General features: G+C 44.9%; 1 protein-coding gene across 4 annotated transcripts in view; it reads right to left on the bottom strand.

Annotated features, from left to right (window-relative positions):
* ARMC9 (armadillo repeat containing 9) overlaps window positions 1-22,182 on the bottom strand; it is a 155,966-nt gene that overhangs the window by 70,765 nt on the left and 63,019 nt on the right. For 3 of the 4 annotated variants that reach the window (XM_057551074.1, XM_057551075.1, XM_007184712.3), the window contains exons 15-19: window positions 21,016-21,170; window positions 19,505-19,581; window positions 16,921-16,995; window positions 10,959-11,049; window positions 6,536-6,591 (exon numbers count right to left, since the gene is read on the bottom strand). In XM_057551074.1, coding sequence (XP_057407057.1) covers window positions 6,536-6,591; window positions 10,959-11,049; window positions 16,921-16,995; window positions 19,505-19,581; window positions 21,016-21,170 — 454 coding nt within the window. The remainder of the gene's footprint in view (window positions 1-6,535; window positions 6,592-10,958; window positions 11,050-16,920; window positions 16,996-19,504; window positions 19,582-21,015; window positions 21,171-22,182) is intronic. The other variant, XM_007184710.3, reaches the window with a different exon arrangement.

The raw sequence follows: 22,182 nt of genomic DNA, 5'->3' as shown, positions 1-22,182 counted from the left end.
CCCCAATCCAAAAATGGGCAGAAGACCTAAATAGACATTTCTCCAAAGAAGACATACAGACGGCCACGAAGCACATGAAAAGCTGCCCAACATCACTAATTATTAGAGAAATGCAAATCAAAACTACAATGAGGTATCACCTCACACCAGTTAGAATGGGCATCATCAGCAAATATACAAACAACAAATGCTGGAGAGGGTGTGGAGAAAAGGGAACCCTCTTGCACTGTTGGTGGGAATGTAAATTGATACAGCCACTATGGAGAACAATATGGAGGTTCCTTAAAAAACTAAAAATAGAATTACCATATGACCCAGCAATCCCACTACTGGGCATATACCCAGAGAAAACCGTAATTCAAAAAGACACATGCAAAAAAAAAAAAAAAAAAAAAAAAGACACATGCGGGCTTCCCTGGTGGCACAGTGGTTGAGAATCTGCCTGCCAGTGCAGGGGACACGGGTTCGAGCCCTGGTCTGGGAGGATCCCACGTGCCGCGGAGCGGCTGGGCCCGTGAGCCACAATTGCTGAGCCTGCGCGTCTGGAGCCTGTGCTCCGCAGCAAGAGGGGCCGCGATAGTGAGAGGCCCGCGCACCGCGATGAAGAGTGGCCCCCGCTTGCCACAATTAGAGAAAGCCCTTGCACAGAGGCGAAGACCCAACACAGCCATAAATAAATTAACAAACAAACAAACAAACAACAACAACAAAAAAGACACATGCATCCCAATGTTCATTGCAGCACTATTTACAATAGCCAGGTCATGGAAGCAACCTAAATGCCCACCAACAGACGAATGGATAAAGAAGTTGTGGTACATATATACAATGGAATATTACTCAGCCATAAAAAGCAACAAAATTGAGTCATTTGTTGAGACGTGGATGGATCTAGAGACTGTCATACAGAGTGAAGTAAGTCAGAAAGAGAAAAACAAATATCGTATTTTAACGCATGTATGTGGAACCTAGAAAAATGGTACAGATGAGCCGGTTTGCAGGGCAGAAGTTGAGACACAGATGTAGAGAACAGACATATGGACACCAAGGGGGGAAAACTGCGGTGGGGTGGGGATGGTGCTGTGCTGAATTGGGCGATTGGGATTGACATGTATACACTGATGTGTATAAAATTGATGACTAATAAGAACCTGCAGTATAAAAAAACAAACAAACAAAGCAACTAATACTAAACTTTCATTGGGTTATTTGTATGGAAATATGTTAATATAAATGTTTCAGACATTACATGAAATTTCTAAAAATCTTATATGTTCTGGTATAATGTTATAAGTCATAATCCTAGTTATTATTTTAAAATGTATATCTCAGAAATAACTAATTGTCTTGTCAACTGCATTATTACGAACTTTCATCAAATCTTTAACCGTGGTCATTTTTAAGTCTTTTGTCATTTACAGACAGTTCTGGGTGTACTCTGATGCTTTTGCAAATATGTTCCTATAAAAGGGTTTCATCTTCAAGAAATTCATGGAAAAGACTCTGACAAGTACAGGTTTCTGGTAACTGACTATACTGCTGAACTGAATGAATAAGCATTTTCAGAACTCTAATGAAAAACTGATGAACTCATAAAAGTGCTAACAAAAGATCAAGATGAAAAAAAAAATTACATGGGACTGGGTGAACTGATGAGGATGAGTATAATTTTTGTGACTTTCTGTTTGAATAAAAAAAAAAAATCCCACAAGGACTCAGAGGCAAAGAATATACAAATCAATTTTCACTGCAAAGTAAAGGAGTTGTCACAGTGGAGGATCACTGGACTGAATGTCAATATTATGACATAGTATGAGTGTGTTTCATGTTTGGTAATTGCAATCATTGTTGCTTTTGTTGTGGTCATCCATGTACAATGCTTGGTGTCAGTCTATTTATCTCTTGTAAAAATAAAATACAGTGTGTGTGTGTGTGTGTGTGTGTGTGTGTGTGTGTGTGTGTGAAAAATAAATAAATAAATAAATATAACATTTAAAAAAACAAACAAACAGAAAAAACAGCCACTTTCCAGTTTTCTCTGAGTACTCCAAATTTCTGCAGCACTTCGTGTTTCTATCACATTCACGGACCTATGAGCGCATATTTATTTTCTATTATTTGCTAACTGTTTATATATGTGTTTATATATGTCTTGCAAGAGACAAAATCATGTAGTGGTTAACAGTGTGGACAAGTCAGACCACCTGGGTTTGATTCTTGGCTGCATCACTTAATTATCAGCTGTGTGAACTCAGCAAGTGACATATTTTCTCTGTTTCCCTGTCTGTGAAATGGAACAATAACAGCACCTGTCACCGGGTTCTTGTGAGGAATAAATGGGTAAATAGTACGTGTAAGGTGCCTAGAACAGTGCCTGGCACGTGGTGATGCCACACACGCTATTATCAGGGGTCTTTATTACCTCACCTATCTAGATTTTAAACTCTTAGAGACATTTTAAACCATAGATACTCTTTTAAATTTCTTTTGGATCCCTGCCCCATTATTTCCTAGAATAATGTTATTTTAAGGTCCTCAAATATTTGTTGAATAAGCAAGTGAATGGCTCTTAGATTTCAGAAGTCTATAGAGAAAGGAACTGCTGAGCACATGATTGTCACTTTCATGGCAACCAGTAAGTAAATGTCCATGGCTGATCTAACCCAGCCTTTAAACCTGTTTTGTTAAGAGGGGAGAATATTTGTCTTAAAAATCAATCTTCTGGAATAGCACAGAAAGGCCTTTCATCTCCACTTACAAAGCCACTTATGAGCTAGACACAAGGAACTCGCCTCAAACTGTAAGAAAACGTGAGCCATTTGTGGTGAGAATACTGGAATCAGGACTCCTTGTGATTCACCTTCGACCCTTTGGGAACATATTATCTATGTTTAATATAAAACTAAACTGTATTAGATAATAACACATTTCTTCAAAGCACTAGGTGAGATGCGTTGGAACCCTTAAATTGTTGTTGTCATTTGTCCATTCTCTCCTAGGTACTGGTCCAAGCTTATCTAATGATAGTTTTTTTTTCCTCTGGAGCTTTAAATGGTCCAAGAAGAGTATAAGAAGCAATTTAGAAAATAATGAAAACACCTGTCCTTCTGACGCCATCCTCTCTCTCTCCTCCTGCTTTGAATGTTCAACCTTTCCCTCTCAACTGGATCCTTCCCAAACAGCATTTTAACATGCTTAGGTATCTCCCAAATGAAAACAAAACAAAAATGCCCTGTTTAGCCACCATCCAACTCTCTTCCCCTGCTCATAGCCAAACCTGTGGGAAGAGCTGTATGTACTTATTAGCTCCATTCTCTTACTTCCCACCCGCTCCTCAACTACTCAGTTTCGCTTTTGCCTCGTTAGTCTTCAAAAATGCTCAGCAGCCAACCTCCGTCCACTAAATCCAGCGTGCCCTTCTTACTTCTCACCTCACGTGGTGAGTCTGCAGCCCTGGGCCCTGCTGATCCAGGCCTTTCTTCACCTCTCAGCCACACTTCCTCATCCCCAGACCTCACCCAGGGAATTTCCAGTGTCAGCTAAGAGGGTGTAACTTTCCACACCTTTCTGCTACGTATATATGAGCAGGTATATAATTCATCAGGACGTGTGTTTATAAGTTTGTTTTTTCTGAAATTGACTCACACTGCTCGTGTTACTTTGCAATTTCCTTTTTCCATTTGACGTTATATCCTAGACAGTCTACAAGTCAGAAAAAAAACTAACTCTAGTTAACTTTTTATGTTGGTACGTGTATGTATATGTATTCAGACATAACTAAATAAGTGTTAATACATCAGGACAAGTCATTACATTTTAGAAATTAGAGAGAAAAATCAGATTTTGCATCTGGGGATCCTTGAGAGTCTCCAGCGGAGCAGGCCCAGTGGCCGAAGTTGCAAGGGCACAGATTTCAGCTCAATGTAAGGCAAGGCAGCCATAATTTACCCCGGCCTCCGGCCCCTCCTAGAGCCATTTTACCTTTAGAGGCACTAAGCAGCTAACTGAAAACAGTGGCTTCGTTATCTGTGTTTTGGGTTTAAATAATTTTGCTGTCTCCTTCAAAGTTGTCACCTTGGGAAGTGACAGACACATTCCAACAACAGTGTGACTTGCACAACTGATTTTTGGAGATTTTCCTGTAGTCTAAGCATCTTTCACTTTCTCCCCACACCCATACCCACCCCCACCCCGCCCCCAGTTTAAAAAGTAACACCTGGCCTTGGGGAAAGCTGAGTAAAGTAGAGACCTGCTGGCTCCTTCCCAGGTCGTCCTGGCTAGTCCTCCACAGTGCGCGTCAGGACCATGACAGAGGGAGAGCCCAGAACCTGCCGACCTGAGCTCACCACAGAGAGTCAAGTTTTGGCCCCAAATGACAGGTCCTTTCCTTGTAATTTTCCAGCTAAACCCTTTCAAAAATCTTCTGAAAATTCTAATTATCACAACAAATATTTTCAAACACTAGCTTCTTAAAATAAAAATCTGCACAGAGTAGCAAAAAGTCCAGAAAATTAAAAGATGTCTATATTCCTTCATTTACCATAGACTATAACTTCCACAGGGAAATTTCCAAAAGTTGAATTTCCATCATTAACAGCTGAACCAAATCAATTTTCCCTTGCAGTACAAAAACAAAGGGGTTAATAGCAATAAAATAAAACCACCCCACAGGGATAACAGATACGGGGGGAAAAAACAGATCTTGAGGGGAGCTTTTTATGGACAAAAAGTTATTGGAATTAAATAATTAAGATATTAACTCAAAGTATAATATAAAACAGTGCTGAAGGGTGAGACACACAGGCGGTGTCTTTTCACAGTCCTGAGAAGGCCAGTGAGTCAGGGAGCTGGGTTCTCTCCAGAGTCGGCAAACAATGGCCTGTGGTCGTTAGGCCAGTAAACTAAGAAGGATTTTCACATTTTTAAATGTTTGAAAAAAAATTTTAATGACACATAAAAATCATATGAAATTCAAACTTCAGGACACATAAAAAAAAAAAAAGGTTTATGGGAACACAGCCACGTTCAACCATTTATGTAATGTCCATGGCTACCTTGTGTTACAACGGGTGGATCTGGGTGGATGAAACTGAAGGTGTGGCCTGCAAAGCCTTAAATATTTACTAGCTTCCTCTTTATAGAAAAAGTCTGCTGATCCCTGTTCTAAACCAGATTTTACTGCCATCAGCTCTGTGTGACCTTAGGCTGGCCTCCTCCCTTCTCTGGATCCACCTTTGTAAAGGAAGGGGCCTGGAGAAGGGGCCAGGATGCCCGGCCGAAGTCCAGAACTGCAGCGAGCAGGGGCACCCGCTGGCGCCACCTACAGCCCATTAGGAAAATGGCAGGCGGGAGGCTGTCTGCAGAGGGACAATCGCTCACAGATCTGTCCTCATTGGCGGAGCCGTCCTCGTTGGTGGAGGGCTCTTAAATGAACTGTCTCCCCCACTGATGCCATCAATGAACAAAAACTTGGCTTCTACACACCTTTTACATGGACAGACCACAGCTCCAAATAACAACGCATCTTCCAGCGTTCACTTCAGGAATAAATGCTCTCCACAAAATAGAGGGAATGCAAATCACTTATTACCACAGAAAACAAGAGAGGATAGCCATGTATGGGTTTTTTAGGTCTGAAGGAAAAATAATGAAATAGCTTGTCATGTGCAAATCCGTCTACAGCCCATGAGTCACCATTCTCTACACCACTTCACAGGACTCACTCAGGCTCACTCCTTCTGAACCTTCACGCTCTAAAACACCAGGTAAGCAGATTTTTCACAGCTGAGGTAACCCACACCAAAGGAATGCAAATGACAGGGTAAAGTGGTAGGTTGTGCCAGCTCTGAGCCAAGCCCCGGACTCCCACCCTGGAGGTTCTCCCGGGGAGCCTCCTGGCCCAACGTTCACACCCACGAGGAAGACAGGGGAGGCTCACGCCCCTTCAGGGCAAAAGACTCAGCTGAAGACCTGTCATCTTTCAGCCTCCCATCCACCCAAGTGCCGCAGAGCGTGGCCTCTCCGTGCTGGCCGCAGCAAGCCCACCGGGGGCGGCCGACCGTCTCCAGACACGCCCCCCGCAAGTCCTCCCGCCCTGCAGCCGCGTGTGGGTGGCGTCTCACTGCCGCACCCCAGTCTGGGCCGGTCTTGGCACACGCCCCGAGCAGAACTCAGCGTAAGTGACGTTCGGAGGCTGCTGAGCGCACACAAGGACTGGAAGCTTTCACTTCTTTCCCCTGGAGCCCGGCCCCCAACCCATAAGGCAGTCCAGGATGGGCCGCTGAGTGATTAGAGGCCACGTGGAGAGGGCCCATGGCGGACGCGATGCCAGCTCAGACGCGGAGAAGAGCCACTGACACCCCAAGAGAGGCCAGCAGAAAACCGCCCGGCTGAGCTCTAGCCGACCCACAGAACTGTAAGAAGTAACGCAGCAGGGACCGAAAGCTCCGTTTCTGGCCTAACTTTCCAAGGCAAGGAAGAGACTCAGAATAGTTGGCCCGAGTTTTCTATGTGGTGTCAAGAGCCTCCAACTTACCTCATCATCTTCATCTTCGTCATCATCAGATTCAAGAACACCGTCCAATAGCTCTTCTACAAAGAAAAACATCAATGAATAACCGCAACCACAGTTGGGAGGCTTGGTCAACAAAATCCTTTAGCCGCTGCAGAGACACGTTAACACCCTAGTGAGAGTTAGGTTACAGCAAAACAGTCACGTTGCTGCTACCATTTCAGCCATAGTTTGATATCCTCCTAAGCAATTTTAAATCTCTCTCCATTTTTATCAGAACACATTAGTAGTAGCATGAGAAAAATTAAAAGCCAACATATCATTTGAGAGTAACTTAGGGGAAAGAAAGTAAACTAGTATTATTGCTAAGCATTGTACTAGATAGCGTCATACGTGTTATTTCACTTAATCCTCAGAGTTTGTTGACTTTTATTCCCATTTTATAGCAGATAGCAAATAGAGGCACAGAGGATAAAGGACTTTTTTATGGTCACATTCCCAGCAAGTGAGAGTTGACATTCAAAGAAAGTCTATTTCTAAATCCTATGATTTTTCCACAGAGGCTGGGGTAGTGATCATGGCAGGCAGAGTTCCCGAAGGCTCCCGTGGTTCATTGCTAGATCTTAAAAGAGTTTAAAAAAGAGGAATAAATTAGTAGCACAGTGGAGTCAGAGAAAGAATAAGCCTCTGTTTCTTCACCTGTAAAATGGGTATCAGACCTCCTACTTCCTAGGGTTGTTGGGGGCATTTTACAACAAACCAGAACCAAACCACCTGGCCCAGGGCCAGGTACACAGCAGGCATTATGTAGAAGCTGGTTACTTTCTCCTCCACGAAGTCTTCCCTGATCCCTCACTGAGCAGTCACCTCCCTCTCAGGATTTTCTCTAGAACTCTCTGACAGTACTCACCACCTTTTAGGTCTGAAGGAAAAATAATGAAAAAGCTTGTCATGTCAAAATCCATCTACAGCCCATGAGTCACCATTCTCTATACCATGTGACTAATGAATGAATGGCTATGACTTGTCTGGGTATGTTTATCACCCACTGCACTGGACGGTGAGTCCCCAGAGCCAGAGCATCTGACCTACTCAGCACCTTCCTTATTATCACTCATTTCTTGAACGGACGACATGAAAGTAAAGAAAGCCGGAAAGAAGAGGAAAGGAAATCAAACGGGAAATAGGAGGACAGAAGGAAACAAAGGCGCTGAAGAGACTGCCCAGCACACTTAGGAAGGCGGCGGATGCACGTAGACTTAACCAAACCCCAAAACCATTTCCTAGAAGGGAATGCGTAGAAACGCCGGGACTCCCGTTGTCCTCAACGCCGCCCTCATTCTGAAGGGAAGGACTCCACTGACCCGGCTGGACCGAAGCCGGCAGGACACTCGCAGGGCTCGCACGCCTACCGTGGGCTGTGCCGGTGTCGTGGAAGCTACTTTGCATACTGGAGGATGTTGTGTCACCTGCATCTGGGCTGAAGCCTAATAACCCAACGTCTATGCCCTCCCAGCCCCTGAACAGCACTGCTCCTTCCCACCTCCGGTAAGTGGCTTTCACAATGGGGAGGCTGCTATATTTACCAATTGTAAATTAAACCTTTCTTCTTCAAATATGGAAATGCCTTTTTTTTTTTTTTTTTTGAATCTCAGATATTTCATGAGGCCACAGGCCAGTCCAGCCACACTGCCCCCTCCCCCTCCCCTGTGGGCTCAGACTCAACCTACTTTCGGAACAATGCAGTCCTGTGAACTCAAGTCCCTTACAAGCCTCTCAGCTCCTCCTCTCTGGGAGGACGGGGACACGAGCCCTGCTTCCCACACTGCTCCCTGGGCCATGGGCCCAACAACAGGGCGCTTGAGTTACCAGCGTCCCTTCTTTCCTGAGGGCCCTCCGGGGAAGCCGGCTCCGCCTTGCTCTGCCCAGTGACCAGTCAGGTCACCCTGTCCTCTCTTTGGTGACCGGCTGGTATCTGCCGGTCCCCCTTGCTGAGCGCTGGAGTCACGGACAAAACTCCCTGCTGCTGCTGGCCATGCACTTCCACTTGTCACATCACCAGGCCGGGAGTTCCCCCTTAGGCTTCGCCAGAGCAGTCCTTCCCCTCCTGTGGGGTTAGAGTTCTAAAATACATGGGAATTTTTGTACCTGAGGACCTTAAAACTCCACTAGAAAAAGAGTGCTAGAGGATTGAGATGGACTTGAATTATGAAAACCCATGTACGTGTTTTCATGTTCACTAAAATAAAACAAGAAAGTCGATACTCTAAAAAAAAGACTGTAAAATCTAAAACTAGATTTACTAGCTTAAGATTCACCTATCTTAAACTAGTAAATGACTCATAACTCACGCTCGGCTATCAATTTCCCCTTGAGGATGAAGACTGGAAACTCTCCAGCTCTCCCTCCTCTAGGTTTAAGCACGATGCTTGTAGATTCATTTTGACTTGATGGCTGTTGACAGGTATCCTAAGGTATTTATGTGTATGTATCTGGTCCTCCACCCAAATATTCAATGACTTTCTAATTTTGCTTCAAAGTAGCAGACTCCTGGGTAATCATCTCTGGAGTCCTGCCACTGTCCTATGGATACAGAACAGCTTCTGTGCTTGAAATGAAAAAGAACTACTGTAGGCACTCCATTTAAACTGGAACTTCCGGAGCTGAGCAGGTAGATGCCAAGTCTGTCCTGAACACACAAGGTTGTAAGGCTTTGGCTCTGTCCAGGACAACTTCTTGCTAAAGCACATCCCTTACAGAAATGTAGACTGACCCCTCATCCTCACATTTGTCAGCATGCTGGTCCAAGGGCCAGCTTTATGTAAGAGGAAGAGATGTTTTTTTGGCCAGAGAGACAAGGCACCCTGCTTTCTGGCTGCCTGGGAGGAGGGAAGACTGATAAGGAAATAGAGGTGAGTGTGTCTTGATAGACTGACTGAAACAGAGTCAGCCTTGAAGAAGGTTCCCAACCCAAACCTGACCCTGACGCTGCAGAGGACTTCCTGGCCTGGGAGGGAGGTCTCGGCATAGCTAGCGACCTCAGAGCAGATAGGCAACAACTCTTCCCAGCATTCCCCTGCCTTCCCAAACTGTGGCCTGCACAGAGAAGGTTAGGGAGTAACCTCTGCCAGGACTAAGGTTAGGTTTTATTTCCTTTTATTATTTTTTTCAATGTGCCCGCCTAGCAGAATGGAAGTGCAAAGTCAGAAATGCAGTTGCTGCAGAAAATACAAATCTGTTCCTTGCCCACCTGAGTCTGGGATGAATTATACTTGCTCCATAAAAACCAAAGGGGAGGACATTCAAGTGGAAATGGGCCCCCAGCCTGAAGGCAGCCACGGTTTAACCTCACTGGCCGCTCTCCGGCCGCCTCCTGTTGATGGGGAGCCCTCTAACCCCCTCCTTCTGCCTCTCCATTTCTGTGTCCCCCCGAGGCAGGGCTGCACACTGGAGTCACCTGGGAGTTTTAAACACTATTCGTACCTGGGGCTCCTCCAGAGATTCTGATTTAATTGGCGTGGGGTGCTACCTTGGGGGTTTTCAAATCTCCCCAGGTGACTGCCCTGTGCAGCCCCAGCTGTGAACCAGGAGCTGGGAGAGCCACCTGTGGGCTTCCTCCAGTGAAAGGCTTCAGGCACTTCCCTTTTGCTTGGCCTTGGTCAAGCTGCTGCCTTGGGATTAGAGTAGAGATCAGGAGATTCATTTTTTACCTGCGTCCGTGTGAGGAACAGAATCTGTGCACTTGGACTTTCAGTGATGTGGACAAGGGCATGCAGAAAGACGCAAGTGACAAACTTGACCCTGGATGCTGGCAGTGCCAGGTGCCTCTGGCATGTGTACAAGTCAGGATCAAGGCATCAGGGGGCCACAGAAAGAGCTAACAGCGTCCCCACCACCCGGTCCCACCCCAGGCTTCCTTTACCTTCCTTTCCTGCTTATTATGGGATGTGGGTGGTCACAGTAATGGAAGAAAGGGGATCACATCCTCCCACGTTGCTGGTTGGCAACATGAATTCTTCTGGAGTGAATGAACATGGGAGGACAAGGGCCTTTTCCATGGTGGTGCCGGAAAGATTGGCATCTGTTTTTATTATCTGACCCTTGGACCCTGGGACAGCCGCCCTAGTGGTCTGGGGGAAATAATTAGGAGGGGGAGGCCCACATAAAGAGAACTTCCAGTTAGAGAAGGGTTTCTGCAACTGCTTTTGAACTCTTTTTGTTGACTATAAGCCAAAAGTGTGATGAGAGACTATTGATCATGGGACAAAGTGGCCTTGATTACCTGGCTGAACTTCCGTTTGTGGGTTCACTTGGGTCTCTGCACCTCCCTTAAGGCCTCTTGAATGAATTCTAAGACATGACAAGCCCCTCTAAGAAAGTCCATGTGTCTTTCTAGCATATGTGAAAGATTCAAAAGATACATAATAGATTCTTGCATTAAACAGACCTGAATTAAGCTGCTTGATGATAAATTCAATCTGGCGGATCATTTCAGCATTGCCTTCTTTGATGAAGCAGCAAAGGATGTCTTCCATTCCCTAGAAGCATGCGAGAGAGTAAGAGTTAACATTTCAGTTTTGGGGGGAAACTACTTTTCAATGGAGTAGTTTCACCTAATAAAAAAAACCAAAAACCAAAAACCAAAAAACTTTTTTTTTCAGGAGGAAGGGATATGCACAATAAAAATCCTCTGCTCAGTTCTAAACATTCTTTTTGTTGTTTTTACAATTCACAAGGAAATTATTTTATTCTTGGTTGACTATCTGACCTAATTATAACACATTTATTTTTTAAAAAGCTATTGTAAAATTTTACTGTGTTAAGTCTTCCTTTTAGCTTTGGCAGTATGTTGTTTGGGGAGGTGGTTTCTCTCCCATGTTTTCCCTGTAGTTATACACTGCCTTCTGGATTTTAGGGCCAAAAATGGTCTTTGAAAAGTTAAACCGCATGTTCAGAGAAGTAAAAGAACAAGTAGAACCTCTTTTTAAACAGCCATCATTCTTTTTCTATCAAAATAATTATAAAGTCATTACAGTGTGTATTATTTACTACAAAACACTGACATCAGAATTTTCAATTTTGACTAACAGAATTCCAGGGACATGTAGAGGTAAGGTACTGACTTGACCATAAATGTCTATTTCCCCTCCTTCCTCTTTTCTGTGGGACTTGAATGTATGGTTGGAGCTGATGAGGCCTTCTTACCCCCACGAGGGGAAAGTGTATCTAATATTGAACCCAAAGCAGAGGGAGCAGAGTACAGTGGTGCTGGTAGAGAAACGGGTCAGGTGACATGTGAATCCTGATCAAGCTGTGCCTGAAGCTTGCACCTGAAGCTTATGCCTGGACTTCTCAGTTACCTGAGCCAGTAAGCTCCTTTTTAGGTAGGCCAGTTTGGAATCAACAGCTCTAACTGAATCAAAGAAGAAGTGCCAAGTGCAGTTTTGAACATGGTGAGTTCCCATCATCTAAAGCAGAGCATTACCTTCTAGAAAGGTTAAATCTGGATTGTAATTCTCGTTTCCCCATAAACTAGCTGTGTGACCTTGGTCAAATTATTTAAGTCTTCCCAGACTTTTTCCTCAACTATAAAATAAGGATGGCAACTCAAGTTAACACGAGATTTTTAAAGGATATAATTGGGTGTTGGTTATGTAAATATATATATTTGTCAAAATGCATTGAACTGTATATGTAAGACTTGTGCATTTCACTGTTCATAATTATACCTTAAAAAAAAAAAAGCATCTAGTCTGATGACTGGCACATAGGAGATGCTTAATAAGCGGTTGAGACTGTGCTTGCTGTGTCTGGTAGGGGTTTCTGGCTCAGAAGAGAGAGCTGGTAGCTGAAGCAAGGGAGCAAACAAGGTTCGCAGTGGCCCCAGAGTGAGAAGAGAAGAGGGTCAGGACAGAGCCTTGGAGAACCTTTAGGTTGTTTCCTGTTTTCCACTATGATCAGTAATGCTGTGATGAATATTTTGATACATGAATCTTTGTTCATGTTTTTGTATGGAGCTTCAGAAGTGGAATTACTGGGCAAAGAATATTAATATTTTTGAGGACTATTATACATATTGCCAAACTGCTTTCTAAAAATGCCATATCAATTTATCCTCTCAGTAAGATTTCCACACTAATTTTTTTTTTTTAATAAATTTATTTATTTCTGGCTGTGTTGGTTGTTCGTTACTGCACGCAGTCTTTCTTTAGTTGCGCCGAGTGGGGGCTACTCTTCGCTGCGGTGCATGGGCTTCTCACTGCGGCGGCTTCTCTTGTTACAGAGCACGGGCTCTAGAGCGCAGGCTCAGTAGCTGTGGCGCACGGGCTTAGTTGCCCCGCGGCATGTGGGATCTTCCTGGACCAGGGCTCGAACCCATGGTCCCCTGCATTGGCAGGCAGACTCTTAACCACTGCGCCACCAGGGAAGCCCTCCACACTAATTTTGAAAGGCCCACACATAATGGATGCCATGGAATACAGCAAACAGGCTTACCAACTGTAATGGACAACTGTTAACTTTTGTAGCTGATGAACACTTTTAAAACAGCTTCTCTACAATGTGTTCATTTCCCAAGGCCGCAGCCAGAATATTAGCATTCCCAGGCTCCCTTCGGCCAGGGTGCAGGCAGATGACCTAGGTCCTGCCAATCAAATGCACCCATGTGAGACTGATTCAGAAGTGGGCAATGTGAAGAATCAGGCACACGGGGAACACACGTCTTTGTGACAGTTGGGCAGGCGGCATCCCGCCCTTCAGGGACAGCAGAGCAGAGTTTCTGGCATTGCAGTGTGAGCTTGGGCCCGGGGCATTGGTGCAAGGCACAGTGGCGATATCACTGGAGCAGCCCCGTGGAGTGTGTGGGCATTTCTCCTGGCTTTGTGGCTTCTGAGCCCAGCTCCCTGGTTCTCCCAGAGACTCTGAGAGCCTTGACAGAGCATCTGGTCTGCTCCAGCCCAGGGCGCAATGTTTGGCTGGGGTTTCGATCCCAGGGAAGAGCTCCTGGCCGACAATTACTCCAGCCCTGGGTGCAGGAGGCCTTGGGGTAGCATTAGGGTGGCCCTCTTGATCACATCTGCTCTCTGGCCCCAGACCTTGGTGGTCTCTTAAAGTTCAAATGGGCCTCAGGACACGCATGTATCTTTTTCTCCTTTTTTGTTTTTTGGTATTATTTTAAGACCACCATAGTGGCATTTGGTACTAATCTAATTTTTATGTATCCTTTCTCATTTTCTACAAGCACACAAATGTTTTACACATTGCAAACACAGAGTTATTATAATGTCATATTCTGCTTTTATCCCTTATTACACAATAAAGTTTCCATACTGTCTCATACTGCTTTTCTTCATTATCATCTTCAATAGCTACTAATACTGTGAGCAAAAGAACCACAATTTCATTAGCAATTCCTCTATTACCAGACATGTATGTTCTGGTTTTTCACTATTATAAAAATATTGAGGGCTTCCCTGGTGGCGCAGTGGTTGAGAATCCGCCTGCCAATGCAGGGGACATGGGTTCGAGCCCTGGTCTGGGAAGATCCCACATGCTGCGGAGCAACTAAGCCCATGAGCCACAACTGCTGAGCCTGCGCGTCTGGAGCCTGTGCTCCACAACAAGAGAGGCCGTGATAGTGAGAGGCCCGCGCACCGCGATGAAGAGTGGCCCCCGCTCGCCGCAACTAGAGAAAGCCCTCGCACAGAAACGAAGACCCAACACAGCCAAAAATAAATAAAATAAAATAAAATTATAAAAAAAAATATATTGAAATGAGCCTCCTCATGCACACAGCTCTTCTCCTCTGCATCAATAACCAGAGGAAAATGAATGAATCCAAAATATGTAGGTTTTCATAATTTTTCACATGTACTGCTGAACCTCCTTCCAAAAGGACGGTGCTGACACACACCCGGCACAGTCTGAACATCTGTTCTGCCACCTCTTCCGCGGCTTTGAGTGTGAGCAGGTGTTAGGCTGGTGAGATTATGGATCGTGTTCTCCTCACTGTCTGGCTTCCTTTATTACTGTTATATAATAAAGGAAAAGGATGTAATACCCTCTATCAATCTAAAAACCTCTTCAAGGATGAGAGTGAAATGAGAGGAAATCTCAGGGTTTTAGAAAAGCTCTGTTGAAGCCATATCCTCCCTTAGAGGCCTCTCTTACAAATAAATAGGTAACTACTTAGGTGAAGTGTCCAAAACCTTCCTCCATTTGCTTATGACTTTGATCCCTGTTAAAATGCCAGAGGGAAGCGTATGCTACTTACACCTTTATCTAAGTGGTCTACGTTTTCTTTTCAAAGTCAGTAATTCAGAGGCTGTCTAGAAACTTACGTCAGAAACTATAAAGGAAGATATTAATGGATTTAACTATAATTAAAGCTGTCATATAACCAAAACCCCGTAAGTAAAAGACCAATGAAAAATTGGGGAAATATTGGTGATATATGTCAAAAGATGAATAGCCCTAATTTCCCTTGCGACTTCTTTGATCCAGAGGCAACTTAGAAGCGAGTGGCAGCCAGGCTCCAAGACGAACCCCCCTCCTGGAATGCATGCTCCCGGGCCGTCCCTCCCACACTGCACCCGAGCCAGTCCTGTGACCACTTCTGAGACTGGGTCATAAAGGAGATTGTGGCTGCTGTCTTGCTCACTCTCTGACTCTCCAGGGTCCCTCAGGGAGAAGCCAGCTGCCATGTGGAGAGAAGCCCTACGCGGCAGTCCCCTGGCCAGGAAACGAGGTCCCCAGACAACAGCCAGCACAAGAGCGAGCTTGGAAGCGGATCCCTGTGCCCTCGGCTCCCCGGCTGAAGTCTTCACTAAAATCAAAGGAGAGACTCTTGGCCAGCACCACGCAGCTAATCTGCTCCCCAACGTCTGTCCCATAGAAACTGTGAGGCAGTAATTTTTTTTAAGCCATTAAACTTTGCGGTAATTTTTTATGCAGCAATAGAAAACTAATTCAATTGTGCTGTTTAATTTCCAAACATTTGGGGATTTCCTAGACGCCTTATTATTATATTTATGTTTTTCATCATTATTTATTCAACCCTTTTTCTGCCCATTACCTCTCTCCCCTCTCCTTCTGGGGCTCCAATGACAGACGTGTGAGACCTCTGGATATTGCTGCACAGGGCTCTGAGGCTGTCCCATTCTTCCATCTCTTTTCTCTCTGGCCTGGATGATCTCTAAGGGCCACCCCTCTCGTGTCCGACAACAGCGAGTCCCTTCCCCCCACTTGGTGCCTGTCCCTTTCCTGCCCGTTAAGTCCGCCTTCTCCACCCCTGTGCCCTGGATGTCTGCCCTTCATGCTTTTGGACTCCATGTCACCTCTGTTCTTTCTTTATCTTCAACCTACATGTTTTCTTCCTTGTTCTCTGCCTTGGTTGACAATTCCTCTCTTTGACCTGAATGACCATAATGCAGAATTTAATCAAGTTTATCTTCCCCTGTTCTGTACTGAAAAAGCAGATTTCTTCTTTTCTTTAAAAGCAGTAGGCAATTAAGTTTCATTGTTTACCGTGACCACACAGAATGGATCTGAAATAAGTTTTTGTCTCTGGCATAACTGCTGATGTAACTGTAGATGACCCATTAGAAGATTTAGTAATTCTTCTAAGTAAGCAAAGCCAAGTGGAAGAACATGCTTCATTGGTCTCAAACTGAATTTAGCCTGTGTTTTGACGATGGAAATATATTTAATCCCTTCATTCTAAGCATTTAATATGCACACACGGTTTCACATGTCATAAGGAAAAAGGACAAAACTCCAACGGTTCTGATTAGATCTAGAAATGTTTGTCATCTCAAAAGAAGATGCTGATCACCTGAGGTTTGTTTTAAGCTTCCAATATAAACACTAAAGTAAACACATTAAATATTCAGTTAACTCTTTTCCAACCAGACAGTTTTATCAGTTTTATCTGTTGCACCTGGTTGCTATCAGAATGCCTGCAGATTAGAGGAGTGTTATGATTGCCCCAGGTCTCACTGCCACAATTCCTCCAGGAAGCCTGGAGGTGAATCTGGGTGATGATTTTCTCCGTTTCATCATTTTCTTGCTAAGCTTCTCCTACTATGAAATCCATAAGCATTCCCAAAGCCCCCAATTAAAATGAGTCACTTAAATTTTTAAAAATGTCTACAACTTGCCAAAAAATAAACCTGCTAGGAACTTCTGATGCTGTGGTTCTTAATCCTGTCGGCTGGGATCCCTTGAGAATCTGATAAAAACCACAAACTCTCTCCCCAGAAAACTGCAAATATGTATTTGGGATACAATTTCAGGGAGTTCAGAAGCTATCTGAAGCCCTTCCCTGGGGACCCGTCAGGAACCCCTTGTTCTAATAGCCTCTGAACGTGGCACTGACAGGAGCTGACTGATCCCACAGCACGTTTTCTTACCATTGCTCTTGCTTCTTCACGAATGGATGGAATAGAAAGGATACTGTACAGAGCTCCATTCACATACGGCTGTATCTTTAAGGGGAGAGAAAACAGTCATTTGCAGGTTCTCAAATACCATACAACTCAAACATCACGCACTACCCTTGAGAACGGCCTGGCTAGCGAGGAGGGCAAGCACTGCCACCGCCACAGCTCCCTGAGCCCCAGGATGCAGGTCTCCAAATGACAGACATCTCCACTGGCACGTCCCAGGGCAACAGCTGAAACTAAGAGTTCAAAACCAAGGGCATCATTCTCTCCCGAAGCTTACTCCCGTTACATGTCATTGCTGAATTACTGTCATCCTGATGACTCAGGCTAGAACCTTTGGAGGCATCACTGATTCCTCTCTCTTCTTACCCTCCAGTGTTGGGTCTCCAAGCCATGTTTAGTGGGAACCCTTCTTTTCCATAGGTGCCGCTACAGTCCTTGTTCAGACATCATCGTCCATGACCTAGGCTACGTGAGATCTCCAAAAGGGCCTCTCTGCTTTCTATGTTCACCCTTTAATCCAACCATCATATCATTGCCAAGATTCTACAGCATGGGCCAAATCATCCCTCCCCCGACCTCGGGAACCTTTCACAGAAACTACCCGGAAAGTCCTAACTCCTTACTGTAGAACACAGGGCTCTTCAAAGTTTGGCCTCTGTATCACTTTCCTCTGCTCCTCCCTTCCTGCCACTTGGAATTCACACTACACAGATTCCACTTAGGGGACTGCCCCCCACACCCAGCACGCTGTGACATGCCCCGGCCTGGTTCTAGCAGCTCATCTTGCTGGGAATGCTCTTCCCATATGTGTCTATCTGGAAACCTATGGTTCATCCTTTGAAACTCAGCTCAGGGGCTTCCCTGGCAGTCCAGCGGTTAAGACTCCGTGCTTCCAATGCAAGGGGTGCGGGTTCAATCCCTGGTCAGGGAACTAAGATCCCACAGGCCGCACGGTGTGGCCAAAATAAATAATTAATTAACTAAAAAATAAAACTCAGCTCAGACATATCTCAGAGGAAGCCTTTCCTGAGCCCCCAGACAGGCTGCTCTGCTCCCTGTACATCCCTCCCTCTGCTTCTGCGCTGGATTCAGTATTTATTTACTTACCTGCTGCCCTGCGTGGCTTGCAGGACCTCAGTTCCCTGACCAGGGATTAAACCCGGGCCACGGCAGTGAAAGCCCAGAATCCTAACCCCTAGGCCACCAGCTAACTCCCAGGATTTAGTATATTTCTAAACTTATACTTAGGTCTCTCCATGAGCTCTTCAGGGACAGGACCCATGTTTTACTCACACAGGTAACCCTAACATCAAGCCAGACAGGACATGGTACACGGCAGCCGCTTGATAAATGGGCTTTCCCTTTCGAGCGGACTGCATGCTGCATACAGCCTCTCCGCAGCAATGGGGGCGGTCATTTCCCACCACTCTTTTCCAGAACTGGATTTCTTACCACTTTTCATTTCCGCTAATCTAATGGGGAAGAGAAGACATCCTATAGTTGTTTTTATTTTCATTTCCCTGACTACTAGCAAAATTGAAGATCTTTTCATATTTACAGACCATCAAGATTTACTGTTCTGTAAACTGTCCATTTATACACTTTATCCTTTTTTTCCTGTTGGCTTTTTCTCTGTTTGACTCTTAACGTATTATCAAGAGCCGGCTAAAGAGGGCAGATCTTTGTGGAGGTTTTGGCTTCAGGTGCAAAGTGATGTCATAGTTTCCACAAAGGCATTTGTAGAAAGCGGGTGAGAGCATAATCATAGTGTGTGTTAGCGGATCCAGACCTCTATTTTATTGAAAAAGGGCTTGCCGCCCATTGGCTAGAGCACCACACGGATGAGAGCAGACGCAAGGACGGCCATCCTGCGGACAGTTCGGCAGGATTCTGACCCAAGACTGACACGTGGGGTGAGCCAGCGGTGACGGGTGTCTACGCCCCAGGGAAGCTCCGGCTCGGGCCCTCGAGGGGGAAGTGCGGCCACGTCCGCCGAGGACGGCTGTGGCAGCAGAGGGGTGAAGGCTAGCAAACGGGGCACCCCTGGGGGACTGGATAAGTGAAACAGGAGGGCTGCCAACAAGGGGCTCCTGTGCAGCAGCGAGAGTTAAGGACCTACACGTACATAAAGCAACAGAGAAAGGTCCTAAAGACACAGTGAAAATGGAAGAAAAGGATGAGATTTAGAGGGCAATGTTATTTATACAAATTGAACACACCCATAATATTAAATATATTTTCAGGTTACATACATGTCCATGGACATATATGAAAGCGAACAGAGGAGTGTCAACATGGGGGGAGGAGTGAAGCAGGGGGAGGTGACCAGGAGGAAGAAACAACCCCCGGGAGGGAGCAGCACAGGCCAGCGAATGGCAGTCGTGCTCACAGCAGGAAGCCAGGGGACAGCCTCCTGCTCTGGGTGCCAGAATTTAAAAATGATAAAAGCCCTGACGTAGCTTATACAAATACCTGGAAGAGGGCAAGTGCAGTAAGTACCCCGGGCCACCCTCCCCCAAGCCCGGGGCTTACGGCGCTGACCGGGTACCTCGTGGTTTTCATGGCCGAGCAGATCCGAAAGAACTTTCAGCACGAGGCCCGCCACCTTGGCACACATGTTCTTCCCTTTAGGAGAAAAAGAGAGAAACAAAACGGGACATGTCTAAACTCAGAGGCAGAGTTTCAAGTCAGGCAGACTTGAATATGAACCTTGGCTCCTCTGCCTGTGAGCTGTGTGACCCTGGGTGAGTCACTTCACCGATTTGGGGCCCAATTTCTTCCTCAGGGGTCCCTTGGAGATTATTAATGTCCACCTCAAAGAGCGATGTAGAATTAAGTAGCTCAGTATATCTCAGGATGTTAACACTAAAGTTTCCCAAAGCAATATGAGAAAAGGAGACAGGAGCATGAGACAGAAAGAGAGCATCAGTTTTTTGGTTTTTTTGGCCGAGCGCCACAGCCTGTGGGACCTTAGTTCCCCGACCAGGGATCGAACCTGCACCCCCTGCATTGGAAGCATGGAGTCTTAAACACTGGACCGCCAGGGACGTCCCGGCAGCTCAGTATAGGGTGGCACACTCCCAGTGCTCAGTAAGTGGCGGCAGTTCTTATTATCAGGAGGTCAGAGCTGTTCACTACACTGAAAGCGAGATGAGTCAAAGAGCCATGCTCTCCTCCCAAGTGCACACACCATCACTTAAAAATCCTACAGCTATTTCAGAAATTCCGAACATCATCATGACAATCGCTGCAAATAAACTGATGATAATAAAGAAAAGCCGATTATAATCTGATAAATGTTTTAAAGCTAGGAAATTTGCATATGCTACTTTTTTAAAAGAGAAGATAGAAGTAAGTCATTTAGTCAGTCAACAACACACAGTTAGGTGGTTCAGATTCCAAGGCGTCTGAGGGTGAAGGAGCTTCTAACAAATACCCCTGAGCTATTTATCCAGGTAACCTTCTCCCAACACCAGGGCTGCTGCTCAGACAGAGGTCAGCCATGGGCCGGACGTGGCACCTCTCCAAGGAAGCTTCTTCCATCCCAGGGAACAGATCATTTAAGTGGGATGGAACCTGCAGGAAAGCTAAAATCACTCCCTTTATTGATCAAGACGTAAATGACGTGAGATGTCACGTGGGAATCGCTGTCTGTACGAGGTGGAGTGGGGAAGGCGACTGTGATTAAGGGCAGGAAGCCTGGTTTAATGTCACCAACTTAATCCTGTGCAATCTTGGGAACATGCTTCTCTGTCTCCAGATAAAACAGATCATAATTTTTCACTTCCTACCTTTGAATAATGCAATGAAGATGAAGAAAAATGTAATGCAATTCAATCTCCTCTTAATGTGGGTACTGCATATATATATATATACAAATTATTCTTTCCAAGGCCAGAGTGGTATTTTGGCTTTTGGGGTTCAATAGCTTTCTACCTAGCTGGACATGCTTCACACTCTTTTTCTGTTTTGAGTTTTCTGGGAGGGAAACGAAAGGCAGACCACATCGGGCCCGTGGGTTCTCCAGAGCCGGGGGCGGGGGGACGGCAACAGTGAGACCTGTGCTCCGGAGGCAGAGGTTCATGAGCAGGGCCACCGAGTACTCGAGCGTGTAGTCAGACAGGCAGTCAGGCTCCTGCAAGACGTCAATCAGCCAGAAGATGAGGCCGTCTCGAATCATCGCTGTCTGCAGTGGGCGCCTAGGATGAAACAGCCTGCAGGGAGTTAGCAAGAAACCTCTCACGTGAGAGTACATAGCAGTGTGAGTGCCCATCAGAAAAGAAACTTCACAGAAGTTACGGACGCTGGCGAGTATCTTACTGTTAGACCTGTACAACGGAAACTACAACAATAAATTCTTTACCTTTCAGGGATATTATTAAAGGTTTAAAGAAAAATAAGGGATATTATTAAAGGTTTAAAGAAAAATAAGGCAGTAAGGAGACTTCCTACTCCGAAAGTTTCCTTTTCAATATTTAGAATTAGCAGCGTATTACTTCAAATACTTAATAAGTATTTATTGATAGCTTTTGGTCTACTTAACCCAGGAAACAGAGTCATAGAAATAGTTCACTGACAAACAGATTTTTACCTAAAGTCTAGTCTATATAATCTAGTTTGGGCACTTTGAGCTATGTAAAAATAAAGAAATACAAAAAAGAAGACCAGCTCATATAAAACCAGCTCAATACCATTTTGATTCAGATCTCTATAGAATAAGGGTAGTTTAGTAACCTGGGTAATACAATTTATATGGAATTATTTTCTACCCAAGGTCCAGGTGGAAAATCTTACAAAATCCAGTGCCTCATCATAATGTGTTACAGTGGATGTTATCATGTCAACCTTAAGAATTGATGGGACTAAGCACTATAATAACTACAGTTATTAAATTTCTAAAAGTTTTTCAAATATAGTCAACATCAAGCTAAATCATCTTTATAAACAAACAGAAACATGTTCCTATGATCTGAGGAAGTAATAACTCTGGAGATTATTTATAGTTCTTTCAATTCATATAGGTAGAACAAGAAATTTTCATCAGCAGGGACGTGGCAAATAGTAGGAACTACATACCTACAGCTTTCCCCACACAAAACATATACACACTTAGAATACGTCCCTTTTCAGGTTTTAGGTTATTAGTGAGAGTCAGTCAGATGTTAACCACATCTGGTGAGAAGAAAAAGTTAGGGACTCAGGTACTTAAATTCTTAGTAGTCAACG

This window comes from Balaenoptera acutorostrata, chromosome 8 (genome assembly GCF_949987535.1).
Source record: "Balaenoptera acutorostrata chromosome 8, mBalAcu1.1, whole genome shotgun sequence".
NCBI lineage: Eukaryota > Metazoa > Chordata > Mammalia > Artiodactyla > Balaenopteridae > Balaenoptera > Balaenoptera acutorostrata.
This window is presented reverse-complemented; position numbering and strand designations above follow the sequence as displayed.